At 38.0% G+C, this 16,919-nt stretch overlaps 1 protein-coding gene across 1 annotated transcript; it reads left to right on the forward strand.

Annotated features, from left to right (window-relative positions):
- Positions 1 to 2,628: 2,628 nt before the first annotated feature.
- LOC139733694 (ribitol-5-phosphate transferase FKTN-like) lies at positions 2,629 to 12,988 on the forward strand. Its single transcript, XM_071644506.1, has 8 exons — positions 2,629 to 2,760; positions 3,502 to 3,537; positions 3,878 to 4,069; positions 4,713 to 5,023; positions 5,638 to 5,897; positions 7,005 to 7,138; positions 8,322 to 8,446; positions 12,766 to 12,988. Exons 1-8 carry the CDS (start codon positions 2,629 to 2,631, stop codon positions 12,986 to 12,988), a joined length of 1,413 nt encoding a protein of 470 aa, XP_071500607.1.
- The last annotated feature ends 3,931 nt before the right edge of the window (positions 12,989 to 16,919 follow it).

Consider the following 16,919-nt stretch of genomic DNA (forward strand, 5'->3'; position numbering starts at 1 on the left):
CTCCTCCTCCTCCTCCTCCTCCTCTTCCTCTTCCTCCTCCTCCTTCTCCTCCTCCTCCCCCTCCTCCATGATACCTTCCTCTCCTCTTCGTGCTCCGATCCTCACTGATCGACAATCGTCTGTGGATCGCCAAGTCCGGCTGTCCTGTATTAGCTAGGTCAACGACCCGCGGCAGGTTTGCTCTGCGGGTGTTGCCCTGTAGCAAATGTGGTGTATAGAGCTAGAGTGCGGTAGAGGAAGACAGTTCTAGACGAAATGGCTGAAAATTTTACAATTGTAGTCCCACATCTTCTAATTTGTGTTTGTTGACGTGTACATGCAATGCTGGGGTGGTATTCTGAGCTGAGGTCGTAATTAAGTCTGTAATTAACTTCGTGATTAAGTCGTGAAGTTAATAAGCCCTTAATCATGGGCAAAATCGGTATTCTGAGGACGTAATTAAAGTACAGTATTGTATGATTAAGTCCCCTGTAATTATCTTAGGTCCTTCCCATCTAATTGTTATTCCATCCAATCAGACGCGTTGTTAGAAGCCAAAATGATGATTACACGCGCAAATATGCCTTCAATGCGCGCTCCTCCACGCCCCCTGTAATTACAACCCAAGAGCTCCGTGCGCACACTCCGGCATTTGATTACAACCCCTCACCTACGCACATGAAGATCTCAACCTCTTTGCTCACATAAAATGACAAAATTCCTCGAAGATCGGCTATATTTCTTTTTTTCTCTGAATTCTACGGATACAATGATAACAAGATTCAACCGCTCCTCGGTTACCGAAGACGGTAAGCATCGTTGTGGCAGAGAAAACACGATGTAATGAGTGATATCGGAGTAGTTAATGACACTCTTTGGTATCATTAAGTTTTCCATTAACTTTCATACTTAATTACACCCTCAGAATACCGATTCGTAATTAACTCTGTGATTAAGTCCTCTCAGAGGTGCACGCGCATTGATACGCGCAAACGCGTAGGTCTTTCCCGCCAAAACGCTTGTTGCTATGGTAGTTAATATACCCCCTACTTAATCATGCTCTCAGAATACCAATTCGGTAATTAAGTGCTAATCAGACACTTAATAAGCTCTCAGAATACGGCCCCTGATTTTTGAATATTTTTGTATTCTTGTGACTCATCAATCATGTCATGAACTGTGAAAGTGACGAGATGTTGAGATGTTTGAGATGAGTTCAGATGGTGGACGTCTAAAATCTTGATATGATTTTGCTTATGGTTGAAGTTACTTTCGTTGAGAAAAGTTTTCGCCCTCAGCCCTCTACTAAGTAAATTTAAATTTAAATTACTTAGATTTATTAATATGATAATATTAAAAGATGAAAAAATATTGAAGATATGTAAGTGGTCTAGAACCTAGTCTGGAGTCTAGCTTGTTTTACAGTTTATGACAGATAATAAAACTGTGTAGAGGCTAGGCTTGAGCTCTGATCACAAGATTTATCCATTAAAAAAGGCACAAAATGACCATTTTGAATGACAAACTTCTATCTTCATGTGAATGGTGTGCTTCTGTTGTGATGTCAGCAGAGACTCCAACCCAAAGCACCTTCTGATCGGGAGATTCTCCCGCCTGAAACCCCTAGCAAACGGGAGACTCCAATTTGATGTGCGCGAAGTTCCTTGCTCTAGGGTTCTAGATGCTCTCTTGTGCTATCTAAGGCTTACTTTTTCAACATACAATGATGTTGAGTAAGAAATCATTTCAAGCTGGCGACACAGAGCCAGGGCGGGAGAAATTAAATCTCAGGCGGGAGAACGGGAGATTTTGCAAAAAAGGGATTTCGGCGGGAGATCTCCCGTCGAAAACGGGAGAGTTGGAGTCTCTGTGTCAGCCCATGCCAGCTCCAAACTCATTATCTATCTTACTAGAGCTCTCCAAGCCATCAATTTCCCATAATTTCCCTTTCCTGTCAACATACCATCACATAAAAACATGATTGTATTGATAGTGTCATAAATACTGCTAGATTTAGGCATGTTGCCTGCACAGATAAGACCAATAACCCAATGTTGAAGATATTTGTTGTGATTTGTACTTGAGCTGAGTGACTCATCTTGTCATGTGCCTTTGTGTCTTTGCTGGCATGAGCATCAGCACATAACCCACTACACTTCCAGATTTTTCTTTATTCTGAGAATCATAGTTACTAATATGATGCCTTTGATGCTGATAGTATCACACACTTTTAAAAATTATCGGTCTTTTTGCATGGTGGTTGTTTAATTATGATATTGACGTAGACCTAGTTACTAATAGCAAACATTGATGGGACCTGTGAGGCTGTGTTCCATATTTTATGAAGTAATTTACTTATTACTTATTTCCAGTCAGACCAAGTCCAAGTAATATTATTATCATTTTTATTATTATTATTAGTAGTAGTAGTACAACTGTAGAAGTAGTAGTAGTAGACTTAGTAGTCTTAGTAAAAGTTTTATTATTATTAGTGTTATTATTATTTTTGTTATTAGTATTATTATTATTATTATTGTTATTATTATTATTATTATTATTATTATTATTATTATTATTATCATTATTATTATCATAATAGTTATTATTATTGTTTGTTCCTTTTTGGTTTCTTACCATAATCAGTGAATTATGGGAAGAGTGCAGTTCACGCTGCTCCTGTCTCTCCTAGCATTTGGGGCAGTCTTCATCCTCTTCCAGATCTACATACTCAAGGCAACGTGGATGCAGCTAGATGATGTGGAAAGAGGGAAAAATAAAAAGGTAGAATTTATTTACTTTTCTTTTACATGCATCTCTGTCTCCTTTACCAGCTGTTTGCATTCACTGCCAAAATAACATGATTCAGATCATGCTAGAATTTATCTAATTTGGTCAAGTTCAGTCTGCCAAAATCAGGATGATACTCGTAGTATCTAGCACACTAGCTATGTTCTTGCCATGTCGCTGCCATATTTGTGAACATCTACCAGCAAGTCTCATCAATGCAATTAAAAAATCTTCCTCAGCTGTAAGATTTGGATGGTGATAAAGATCATGCAGTTTATGGTGTCACAATGCAGAAAGTGAGATGATTTCTGCTAGTGGGTAAGAAATTATTGCAATATTTTGGGCAGTGTGACACTGCATTTCTATTGCTTTTTAGTACCTTGCTTCTTGTCATGTTCACAACTGAATCTATATATCCTTGTTATGAATCTAAAATACATAGTGGACATTGGTCTGCCACATACAGCACTGCATGCTTCTCTTTGCAGCACGATCATGCAACACTAAAAGTTGTTGCATCATAATGCATTCGATGAGATGATCACAATGGTGGTGGAAATGATTCAGGGTAGAATTGCATGTGCCAATGAAGACCGGATAGATAGATTAATATGCCAAACAGCAGTCATGCCTGATTCTTTCTTCATTTTCACCTTCTTCTTGTTTTTTTGTGTTTTTTTTTACTTCCATTTTGTATTTCATGTCAATTGTTTTCTCTTATATTCTTTGCAGAAGAGAAAATTTGATGACTGGAACCCACCCTCACAATATGTAAGTATATTCATATTGTAAAGACTGAGTGATGCTGAAAAAAAAATGATATGCATGAAAGTTAATGTGTTGTATGTCTCATTCTCTTTGAAAAGCACATGATTCCTTGATTTTCATGTTTCATCAGTAGACATTGATAAAATACTATCTTTGATTCATTGTAAAACTCTATTACTAACACTCAAAGTGGAATAAGATGCAAAAAAGGAGAATATGTGATTAGAAGTTGATATCAAGGTATGTGTACATTTAGTAGGAAGATTTTAAACATGATGTACAAGCAGTGCAGTTCATTGATTGATGACTAAGATAAATCTGTGTGTGCGTGCATGCTCTGCAGATTGCAATCCAAGTCTTTGCCGATGTGGCATCAGACCACCATGTCCCAGTGTTCCTCGTAGATCCCGACATCTTGGAATCTGTGTGGGACCACAGGACGGGAAAGAGGACTGCTCAGGGCCAGTGCCGATTCCTCTGCCAGAGAGCCAACACAACAACGTTTGGGATCATTTCATCGCATTGGATCACCAAGGTATGGTGCGCAGCACAGAAATTGTGTGCTTTGCAACAGAATGATTTATCACCTATTCTGCAGCAATTGTAACTAGTAGTGCCTGCAATGACTATGCCTTCAGCAGTGCAACAGCTTATCAGCTGTGAGCACTTTGCTCGTTCTTGTTGGAACTACAACCAATTTAACTTTGAATAATAATTTCAGATCTCTTTACGAACCAGGGGAGGTTTGCATGTCATGCTCTTTGACCTGCAAGTTTAAAATTTGTAGTACTTTTATATGAGCCTCTGTGTAAAATGTTAGGAACATGTTCTAAAACTGTTGTGTATGCCAATGTATGATTTCAGTGTCTACATATTACGGATGTTTGTAGCATAGCAAGTTGCTAACTTGATTGTTGACATGGTCTAGGTAGCATATTACACACTTTTATGTAACCTGCGTGTGTATGATGGATGTGTAGCATCTCTTGACTGAGACAGCAAATAAGGCCAAGTGCTTTGTTGGCCAAATTCTGAATTTATGACTAAGAACACTAATCACTTCAGTGCCTCAAAAATCCACAAATTATGAATGAAGCCAAAATTGTCACAGTATCAATAAAGAATCATTGCAGCTAGGGCTTATTGTTTTCCTCTTTTTTTTTTCTTCCCCCTGGTAGAGTTTTTTAAATGCCCTCCATCAAGAAGGCTTTAGGTGGGTGTCCCTCCAGGGCCCAGATCCGAGGCTGGCATCGCTGGACGATCCCTCGCCTCCAGCAATCCAGCAGCACCACTTCTTTGTGCTTCACGGTCACATGGTGCACCTTGTCTGTTTCTACGTGAGGGCGGGCTCCTATCTGTGGCACAGTAGCATCTCACCACCAGTAGAAGCCAATCATGGTGATGGCAATAAAGGAGATTTCAGGATTCTCCGGGATTACAAATTCAGAGATCTGCCGTTTGGCGGCAAACACTCAGGATCGTATCGCCTGTAAGAAATGTTGGAATGACATTCAATCAAATCAAATATGATTGAGGAAACATTTGTGAGGAGAATCATAACTAGTATTTCACTTGCCATGGAAACATTCTGTATGTCTGCTATAATATATGCAAGAGGCGAGCTCCGTATCTTTGTGTTCATCATATTTTCAGGTGTGATGTGTAGTGGTTATTCAAGCTCCACTTGTTCTACTTTACTGTGATTTGTCTTGACAGTTTTGCTGCAGTCAAGAAAAATGTAACAAAAGTTTCCAACAGTTTGTTGTTTAGGTGTATGTCTCAAAGAATATGTTTCTATTTGAGGTTTATTAGTTGATCAAAGAGGAAAAAAATGTCAAAATTATTCTGAGCAGAAAATTACCTGTCTTCAAATTATGCAAAAGTTTAAAGAAGGTTTTGAATACAGTAGAAGTAAACCATTGAACTTCCAATATGGGGATTGTCCAAATGGGAGTGTATTGCAAGATCTGCACATTCTCTTTGATACCATTATATTAGGCATATATAATTCAAAATGTAGTTGGTGTAAAACCATGGCTAACTGATTGTATACTGAAAGAAAAAATGCTGAAGTGATTGTCTTAAAAAAAAAATGTCTTCCAGGATGGAGTTTGCAGACATCAGGATTGACGAGGTCTCGCTCACTGTGCCAAAGTACCCCATGCAGTTCCTGCAGCAGCTGCCATCACCCCACCTCGAGTGCAATATCCAGCAGGCTAGGGAATTCTTGTCAGAGTATGGCATGGACGATACCGCTGAGGCAGCTGATTTTCGTGCAAGGGCCCGTGACATCCTGGAGCGGGGCGCAAGAGCCCTGGACAAGCTGGGGGTTCCATTCTGGATCAGTAGCGGAACATGCTTGGGTAAGTCAAACCTCTTTTGTGCCACAAGAACAGCCCCCGTGTTCTATGCCACAGGAGTCAGTGGATAGATGGGTTTATTCACACTTGCTAGAGAGTTCTATTCCAAGTTTTACTATGAGGATAAGCCATTGCATTGCATTTTCAAACCATTGTACTTTGTTGATGGTGTCATATGATTTGTATACTGTAGTGCATTATATGCTTACGTTTCACCACTAGTTTTATGAGTAAACATGGTTCATGAAGAAATTTTCAAGAGAAATGAATGCTATGAAATTCTGTTTTGGCTGGCATGAATGGATCATACTGTGTTTTTATTTGTTTGTTGTTTTCATGAGCAAATCTTCTGTTTCAGTGCTTTAAAAAGTCTGCAGACACAATACTGGTATGTCGCAAACATATTGTGAGTTAAAAGTTTAGAATTAGTTTCATTTTATGAAAACATTTCATATTCATGATCGAGATATGTTTGCAGGAGACAGTAGTTGCATGGTTTGAAGATTCCTCAAGTAGCAGAGCGTACTGAATTCACTAATGAGATGTACATTCATTTCCAGTCACCAGGATAGTAGATATATTATGATATATTATAAAATGGGTTCAAGAATGTAGCTAATAAGAAGCGCTGAAATGAGTCACGTGTGCGTGCATCAATTTCTCACTAACATGCTCGGCCCGACGTCACAATATTTACACTAGCAGTGCGCACTCAATCAGTTGTTACAAGTGCGTTGCGTGCTACTATACGCACTGTCAATCCTGTAAACAACTTCTAGTTTGGGCTGCCGGCCGGCCTTTCTTGTGTGCATAACATGTGTGGCGTACGTATACTCTTATACGTACAGTACTTATATGTGCAGGATTTTCGAGTGCGACATGCGTAAATGTTTGGGACGAACATTGACGAGTGCTACAGGTAGCTGACTGGCATTGACCCACAAAGGTATGTGAAAAATGCTGTTAGTTTTTGACCCATTTTATAAAACAAATGATGCACAGGATTATTTCGTGGCGTTATCCTGTGCATCATTTGTATACAATAGCATTTTAGGGTAAGAATTTATTTGTTCATGCATTTTATTCGGATATTTTTGTTTTTGTTGGCAGGTTGGTTTCGAGAGTGCAATATTATTGCCCACAGCATGGACGTGGATTTTGGGATGAGGATCAGGGATTATAACAATCATGTCGTACCTGCCATGGAGAGCCAAGGACTGCAGTTACTACATCTTTTTGGAAAAGTGAGTTCAGTTTGCAGATATTTTTCTCATGAGTTTTATGATAGAACCCCTGACATTGACCCCCACACGTTCAAAAAAAAAAGAGGAGGAAATTACATAAAAATTGGCCCCATCTCATTGAAGGGTTTGTAATTATTGGACCAAAAGATTGTTACATTTCTCATACTCATAGCAACTGGGCAGTCAAGCTGAGAAAGAAATGAATGATGCATCTATGCCAATCCGACCTGGAAGTATATTTGCCATTATTGTAGTGTTCCATGTGCGCATGCTAACATGAATGCATGATATATATGCCGACCAGCTTGCACCCGCTGCTAATAAATTATGCACTCACATTAGCGTGCACTCCTAGGACACCACAGTAATTACAGATTTGCTGCCAAGTCTGATTGGTCTATAGGTATCATTGGTAATGATGATATTAAAAATAATACAAATGGCATCATAATTAACATGATCACTGTTACTGCCACTACTACACTACTACCACCACCAATACTTATAAAACTGCTCCAACAATTCTTGAGACTGCCCCTAATATATTTAATGACAGGTACTGCTATTTGTCCACCCAGTTTTATCCCTAGCAATAGTATCATTGTTGTCTCCTTTTTCATCACTACCATTATTTGTAAAATGGCAAGATGTTAAAGGGATCGTACAGTTTTGGTTGAGACCTAATTTCAGGTTTCTAACGTTTTTTTGGGTGAGATAATGAGAAATTTTTTATGAAATATGAAAGAGCATGTAATTCTATGAGGAATTCAACGTTTATTTGATGAAAATTGGGTTTGAAATGGCTGAGATATCCAAAAAAGAGCGATTCTAATAAAGTATGGGACCCACACTTTATTACGATCGCTTTGTTTTACTCTGTTTTTGGATGTTTCAGTAATTCCAAACCCGATTTTCATCGAATAAACTTTGAATTCCTTTTAAAATGGTATGCTCTGTACTATATCATAAGTGTTTTCTTGGTATCTCGCATAAAGTTAAAAGCCCAATTCTCATCTCCACCAATACTGTACCATCCCTTTAACTTTTCATGTGTTTTGGGTTACGCAGTTATCCTTGAGAGCTGATGGCACCATGCAATTGTAAATGTTGATCAAAGGAAAACTTAAGGATGTTTGCAATGCAGCGCCTTCACATACCATACTGTCTCTTGTCTCCTTTCCAGGAGGGAGATAGTTTTGAGCTGTCGTTTGCCAGGGACAGCATCAAGCTGGACATCTTCTTCTTCTACGAAGAAGAAGACTACATCTGGAATGGAGGTACTGATGACAAGACAGGGGACAAATTCAAGTGAGTGTATAAAATAGTTTATTAACTCATCACTTCCGTGTATGTAGCATTTGGTTGGTTTTAGTTGTTTCATTGTGTGTGCATTTGTTTTTAGGTGATACGCTATCAGCGTATCACCTATTGTGATTGCCAAAATTTCTCTTTTTTTTTATTCTTCTTTCTTTCTGCCACATTTTGTGTCGTCAATATCTCAACAATGACATTACGGAATAACATGACATTTTCAGTCAACATGTCTCATAACAATATCTAGCCACAATAAGGTTTTCATGACAGTAACATATCTATGACGTCATCTAGGCGCCATTTTGTGATTTTCGGACCTTGTCACATGATCGATCATAACTTCATAACTAGATATCATTTCTGTATCATTTTTGGTGGACATAAAGTTCAGGTCAGGCTCTATCTTACGTTTTAACGCTAGTTACCAAGGTCATCATTACGCGCGCGTTTGCGCGCGTCAAAATTTTAAAAGGCTCAAAACGACTTCCCAATGGGAAATCTCGAAGTTTCAGACAATTCTAAGCGTTTCAAACATTTTCTCGCGTGCGCGTCCGTCCGCGCAATTTCGCGCGCAGAGGGCGTGACCAACATGAAAATGCAATTTTTTTGACTGATTTGGATTTCTGATACTTTGAGTAACAATATCCATTGATTTCCGATCGATTTTGACCTATAACAAAGGAATGCACTGGCGTCAAAGTTGAAATTCCGCGCGCGCGTCTTTCTGCAAATATAGTGAAAAAACATGTTTTTGTTTATGTCGCCATAGCTCTTTAAATCGTCCATTGACCCTATATTTCTATTGCATATTACAAAAGCATATGAATTGGAAATAACGTTTCAAGTATCAATATTGCCAGGAAAACTCATGACGTCATCATATCATCATCTGAAATCAAAAAAGTGGAATTAATTTTTTTGAGGTACTCTTTCTGACATTCATTTACTCGTATCTCTATTGTTTAAGCTTAATATCACCCCAAATTCAGATATGTTTTACTTTGAACATTTGCCTTTCAAGTCCATGTCATGGTTTTGAAATTTGATGACGTCATCATACTTTAAATTGTGATTAAAGGTAAAGACGCAAAATCGGACAAGTTTACGTGTTATGTCTATGGGAGGTGATTTTTTTTAAAAACCATACATTGACTTGACAACGTTTAAGCACCTTTATCTCAGATGATTTTGCTTCATTTCCTCTGAAAATTAAGTATGTTGTAGCTGTGACAATAAGCTGCAGTAATCATGCATTTTATTCTTTGAAATCTCCTCATCAGGTTGACAATTTTGCAATTTAAAACTGAAAATGAGAATGGAATGCGGACGAAACGATTCCTGATTCATCTTTCACGTACATAAGTTTACGTTCCTCTAATTTTCTCGTCGAGACGTATGGCCGAGTGGTTAGAGATGTCGTCACAGAAACGTGAGGTTGCACACGTACGGGTTCGAACCTCACAAGAGCACGAAAGAAAATAATAATTTTTTTTTTACTTTTTTTCTTCAATGGATACTACACTTTCGTCCATGTAGAAGTCACGTTCGCATGTAAACACACCTATACGCACACACTCACACAGTATCCCTTTGTTTATCGTTGGCGACTGCATTGCTTCGACTGCTGCAAAATATTGCAGGCTGGGCTTTTCAAGCTGATCATGGTATATTGTAACAAAATGAAATTTGTTCATATCAATTCAGTAACACAATGTAGTCGTGGTTACTTTGTGCTGATTTTATACATGTAAGAAGCTATACATTGTAAAAAAGGTATTTGAATTGTTCCTTTAAGTCAGTCTTCTGTATTGCTGATTATTTGTCAATTAGTGGTTTTTGTGGAGTTTCAGATAATGATAAAAAGTATGTATGATAAGTGCAGCGATACTTTCTACAGTTAGTTCAAAGTTGTGTTACAGAGGTTTGATACATACATTTAGCATTGTGTTTGTGTGTCCACGTGTGTATACAGGTTGGCCATATGGCACATTCTAGACAATAAATCTTAATTAATTAGCAAACGCGATCAGCTATGGAACTGAATATGGTACTAATGTATGATGTTCATGATTCTCATTAAACTGTGACGAGTTTAAAGAGCTAGCTTAACTGTGTGTAAAAATAAAGCAATAATAAGGAAATTTTAAGGGAATTTGATAACCATGCCTATAATAATTTCATACAGGTACTAATAGCTGCCTCATATTCGTATGATTGATCGTCATGTCAATAGCAAACTGACAACGTACGATTAATATATTATACAATAAACAACTGTCTTTCAAATCCATATCGACGTTTTCTAGTTTGATGACGTCATCATACTTTAAATTGTGATCAAAGTAAAGACACAAAATCGGACAAGTTTACGTGTTATGTCTATGGGAGGTGATTTTTCTTAAAACCATGCATTGACTTGACAACGTTTAAGCACCTCTATCTCAGCTGATTTTGCTTCATTTCCTCTGAAACTTTAGTATGTTGCAGCTGAGACAATAAGCTGCAGTAATCATGCATTTTATTCTTTGAAATCTCCTCATCAGATTGACAATTTTGCAGTTTAAAACTGAACATGAAAATGGAATGTGGACAAAACGATTCCTCATGTATCTTTCACATACATAAGTTTACGTTCCCCATATTTTCTCGTCGAGACGTATGGCCGAGTGGCTAAAGGCGACGTCTCAGAGACGTAAGGTTGCGGGTTGGAACCCCACAAGATCACGAAACAAAATACTTAGCTATTTTACTTTTTTTTCTTCAATTTTGTATTACATATTCGTCCATGTAGAAATCACGTACGTATATAAACGCACCTATACACACACACAGACACACACACACACACGCCATATCCCTCTTTTTTGTGTGTTGGAGACCACATTGCTTCGACTGCAGCACAATTTTGCAGGTTGACTTTGTCAAACCGATCATAGTATGTAATGACGACGACTGAGGTGTTGTACTTTGAACAATTGTCTTTCAAGACGATGTCATTGTTTTGTAATTTGATGACGTCATTACACTGAAAATTGTGATTAAAGGCAAGGTATCAAAACCAGCCGATTATAGGTTTTATGTCTGCGGGACGTATTTTTCCCAAGTTGCCAGAAATGGCATAGCGACTTCAGTCGTTACAAGGCCGCTTTTCCGTCTAGCAATGCAATAGATGTTCACACGGCCACGTTGGTTGAGTGGGCATTGACTTTCCCCCTGTTATATCTATACATTGTTTTTTTTTTTGTCTTACCATTTCCGTGGATGACCCGTGGCCGAGTGGTTACAGAAACGGTTTCGCATGTACGCTCAATATAACTTCAAGGTGCCTATATCACATTCTTTTCTTTGTCGATCACAGATGACTGTCATCTGATGACCACAAGCGTATCACCTAACTCGTCCTCAATGTGACGAGTTTTCATGTCTCGTTAATTATTAAGTTCTTTTCTGCAACAACGGTTTTACCGGTACTTTCAGGAGGAAAGAGCACATGCCTCTCCAGGAATAGTATTTTTGAAATATATTGAAAATGTCAAGAAGTTACATGCCTTTTGCATTAAAAAGCACAATTAAATGATTTTTTTTTGCATCATGATGACTGTAAACCTTCCTTTAGATAATTCCCGCATGTCTTTTCATGCTGCTTTTCCGAGCATGACATTTTCTTCCAACCCTAAAAGAAGTATGTTAGTAAGCTTCTCACGGTGATAACAACAAATACATTGCATCTAAGGAAAAAGTTGGTTGGACTGGAATTTAGGACCTGTTTCAAAGTCAAGAGCCTTAACCACAATTAAATGGTCAAAATTTGTTCCACTCTACCATAGTTCCTCTTAATATGCATAAAGGTAGGACGATATTCCGATGTGAAAGTCATGATTTTCTTCACGGGCAAGAGTAGAGGGAATGTCCATACTTACCATGAAGATGGTTGAATTCATAATGATAAAGCAATCTCATAGATACTCATATTCGGAAGAAAAGGAAGGTGGGCAATACTGCAGATCAGTTCCAGAGAAAGAGTATTTAGTTGACCATAGTTATCATCCAAGTACATACTACACTGTAAAACCAGAAACATTTGCAGCACTTAACTGTTGTAAATTGGAGCTGAGAGCCTTTTTCATGGCATGAAACTTTTGCAAATTGCCACTAGCATTCAATGCAATGTGTAGACAAAACCTTTTGTGTGCATTTTGCTTTCACGAATCTTTCCTCATCGCAAAATTCGTTAAAGTTTCACGCACAAGAAAATTTCTGGTTTGATGATAACCTATGATGTTATCTTGTCACTCTCTGGATACCCCCTCAAGGTACATATTCCCCAAGTTCGATCTGTGCTGGACGGAGCTGGTGGGCCTCAGGGTGCGAGTCCCGTGCCCCACCCTGCCCTACATCGAGGCCAACTACGGCCGTGAGTGGAACCGCAAGGTCACCAAGTGGAACTGGAAGGAGAGCCCGCCCAATGTGCGACCCAACGGCAGGTGGCCCGCGGCAGAGTGGCCAAAGGTGATGCAGACTTTTCCGATCATGTAGAGCGAGGGCGTCCTCACCAACTTTTGCCACTCTCAATGGTATGAAAATGAATTTCATAAAAAAACAACAACAAACAAACAATTGGTGCTATGACAATAACATTGTGATTGATTGAGCTATATTGCCACATATGAAGAGCTGGAATGGATCCCAAGACTCATGGTGGGCATAATGTAATGGCTAATGAAATATCAGACGAAATTATTTGCAACTCTTTATCATACAAGATGCACATCTGTCAATCTGTACTATCTTCAAACTCATTAAATGTCAAACAAGGACCAAATTTATGTTTCACTAAAAAGATAAAGTTAGTCAGTCGTGATGGAGGGTAAATATTTGTATTAACCCATTCTGTGCCAGGGACTTTGGACAGTGTACAACTCTATGGCCAGAATTCACGAAGGTGGTACAAATGAAACCATGGTTTAAACCATCGACAAAAACCATAGAGCGCCAAGTGTCGCACGGAATATTTAGTTACAAAATTTGACATTTCGTCGACAAAATGACCGTTTCGTTAACGAAATTATCATTTTGTGGATGAAATGTTCATTTCGTTACAAAATGTCATTTCGTTACAAAATGTCATTTCGTTACAAAATAATCATTTCATCGACAAAAAGACTGATTTCATAACGAAATATTCCGTGCGAAACTTGGCGCTCCATGGTTTTTGTCCATGGTTTAAACCTTCGTTTCATATGTACCACCTTCTTGAATTCGAGCCAAGGAGGTTTACTGTGCCAATCGGCACTCGAAGCATGCAGAGGGTTAAAGTGACCACTAATCAAAGTCACTTCTTGATTAAAGATGGCATAAGCATTGAGAAAAACAAAACAAAACAAAACAAAACTGGGATGCGTCCATTTTGTGCAGACATCGCCAATGTCAATTTGATCATTTGCTAGGCATATATTACTAAGGAGTTTTACTGACACTAGTCGTCAAATAGTTTTGTAGCAGCAATGTCAGAAAATTTGCCGTCAGTATGATGGCAACAGTAGAGATAAGACAGACTGATGTTACATTAAATTTATTCACACTTATACTTGTGTAACTTCTATTAATATTCTAAGTCAATTTTCATCTTACAATTGGGTCTCTTGATTAGATTGATTCCATCCAGCCATTTTTTTTTTAAGCATGCTACCTTTGAATGTTATTTTTTACGCAGTCATACTGGTATGGAGAAGAGTTGCCTTCTGTTGTGCCAAGTTAGCAGTTGGGTAAAAGTCAAAGAAATTCTCATCCTAAATACAGCTGGTGAAAAATATATGTCATATTTAATGCTGAGAATTGATTGATGTGTGAGGTGTTACCAACAGCTGGCCTTTAAAATGCTTGAGTTATGATTAATATGCTTAATTTTAAATGTCTCACACAGTCACTGAAATCTATGATTGGTATGATTGGTCACACTTTATTGATTTATCATTCATAAAGTGACATCATATTGTCTTTATAAATTCAGACCTTCAAACCTTGAACTACTTGATAAATGTAGTGGAGTGTGTGAGGTGTTGCCATGGAAATGTTAGAAGACTTTGCGTCAAATGGATTGTTAAACCTTCTGCCATAATTGACAGTTTGCATAGCTTTCATGTGCATTCATGTTGCTATAGAATGTGGAGAATGTGCTTAATTTTAGCTACTCTTAGCTGCAAAGCTGCATTGGCCTTTTAAACAAATCTGTTGTTAAAATTATGTTTTTTGGTAAATAGGTATAATTTGGCAATTACAACTCTTACTAGCAGCACCCGTGGAAATCCACGGGTCTGAGGGGTTTTATTTTTTTTTTTCTCATAATACGATTTTGCACATTTTTATTGAAGAAATAAAAAGAAAAGTCTTCTCATTCTTTCGTTAATTGTGCTGTCTTCTAAATGACCACCCTTCCCAGAAATTTTATAATACATTTTTGTAGTATATGCCAGGCGATCCGGTCCATTGGTAGGGATCATTCCCGCCACTACTTGCTTTTATTATAGAACTTGAGTTTCGAGGGGTTATTTGCACCCGTTGAAGTCCAACAGTTGTCTTGTTGCCCCTCACCCCTCCCCCCCCCCCTCACGCACACACACATTTCCACCTCCGCAGGGCAAAAAACAAAAACATTCAGGGAAAAATTACCAAAAACGCAAATGAGATTCCCGAAAGTTCTGCCCACAGGTTGTTCCCGTTGAAACGGGAAGATATTAACACTATGACTTTGATTACCCCCTGCTCTTGCATCCACGCGGGCACCCGCGGGAATCCACGGCTGGTCTCAAGGCCTCGGTTTGTTTTGTGTGTTTTTTTTTCATGTTTCTTTTCCCCACGTTATGAGAGAAAAATAAGATATTTTCGTCTTCATAATTTTGCTCCCTCCTTGTTGTTTTTAATCACCAAAACTTGGCTTGATATATCATATCAATATAGAACTACATCTGCTTCAGATTGTACATTATCATAATTAATATTAGGCCTACAATTATTGCTCCTATTATTGTTATTATTATATCATTATTATCATTATCCTTATCATTATTATTATTATTATTATTATTATTATTATTATTATTATTATTATCATCATTGTTATTATTTGGGGAGGGGGAGATCATAGTCATCAGGTTTAATAGGCACCCGTGGGAGTAGGTTCTCACGACCTCGTATTTTTTTTCTTTAATATTTTTCCCATGTTATTAGTCTGGTAGGAATGGGGGGTCCCCATGCACCCCCCGAACACATTTTTTTAACTTACTTTTTTGTAACCCTTAGGGTGTCTAGTTAATGATTTTTTTTGTTCCCAAGAAAAAATCGTGTCCCATGGGGGTCATTGGCGGCCATCTTGGCAGCCATCTTGGATTTTCAGGGAAAATCATTATCTTCCATAACTTTTGAACTACACAGCATAAAATTATAAATAAAGCATTTCTTCAGGGTAAACGTGACACGAGGAATCGATTGCAATGGTTATTTATGTAATTAAAGCAAGTCTGAAACAAGAAAAGCCTAAAAATATGCAAATTTCGGTGTCATTTTCACCGAAAAATACCTAAATAGTTTAACTTTTGAATAACACAACATACAGGGACAAATAAAACAGTAATTCCTAGTTAATATGGCATGAGGAATCGTTTGAGAGAGTTATTTACATGATTAAAGCAAGTTACATACAAGAAAAGTCCAAACATGTGAGGAAAACCAGTGTCGTATACTCTAGAAATATTCCCAAGTATACATATATACATGACAATCTCATATCTCCTAAGAGTAAACTAACCTCTTTTTCTTAACAGTCTGGTAGGAATGGGGGGTGGGGGGTCCCGTGCACCCTCCTTTTTGTATCCCTTAGGGTGTCTATTTGATTTTTTTTTGTCTCCAAGTGAAAATCGTGTCACATGGGGGTCATTGGCAGCCATCTTGGATTTGCGAGGAAAATCATTAATTTCTATAACTTTTGAACTTTCCAACATACAAGGACAAATAAATAATTTCTCCAGGGTAAATTTGGCATGAGGAATCGATTGACATTGTTATTTACATGATTAAAACAATTATGATACATGAAAAATCCAAACATGCGAATAAAAAAACAGTGTTGTTTGCTCTGCCCAAATAGTCCATATACATACATGACAATTATGATTGACTAACCACTAAAGTCTAGGATTGGGGGATCCTCATGCACCCTAAATTTTTGTATCCCTTATGGTGTCTATTTGATGATTTTTTTTTTTTTTTTTTTGGTTTCCAAGTAAAAATCGTGTCGGGGGGGGGGGGGGGGGGGGGGGGAGTCATTAGCGGCCATTTTTTATTTGAGAGGAAAATCAGTAAATTCTGTAACTTTTGAATTTCACAACATACAGGGATAAATATAACATTTCCTTCGGGGTAACTGTGTCATGAGGAATCGATTGAGATGGTTATTTATATGATTAAAGCA

The sequence above is a fragment of the Diadema antillarum genome, unplaced genomic scaffold (genome assembly GCF_040938485.1).
Source record: "Diadema antillarum isolate AM-2024a unplaced genomic scaffold, OU_Dant_1.0 seq00000486_RagTag, whole genome shotgun sequence".
NCBI classification, from domain to species: Eukaryota; Metazoa; Echinodermata; class Echinoidea; order Diadematoida; family Diadematidae; genus Diadema; species Diadema antillarum.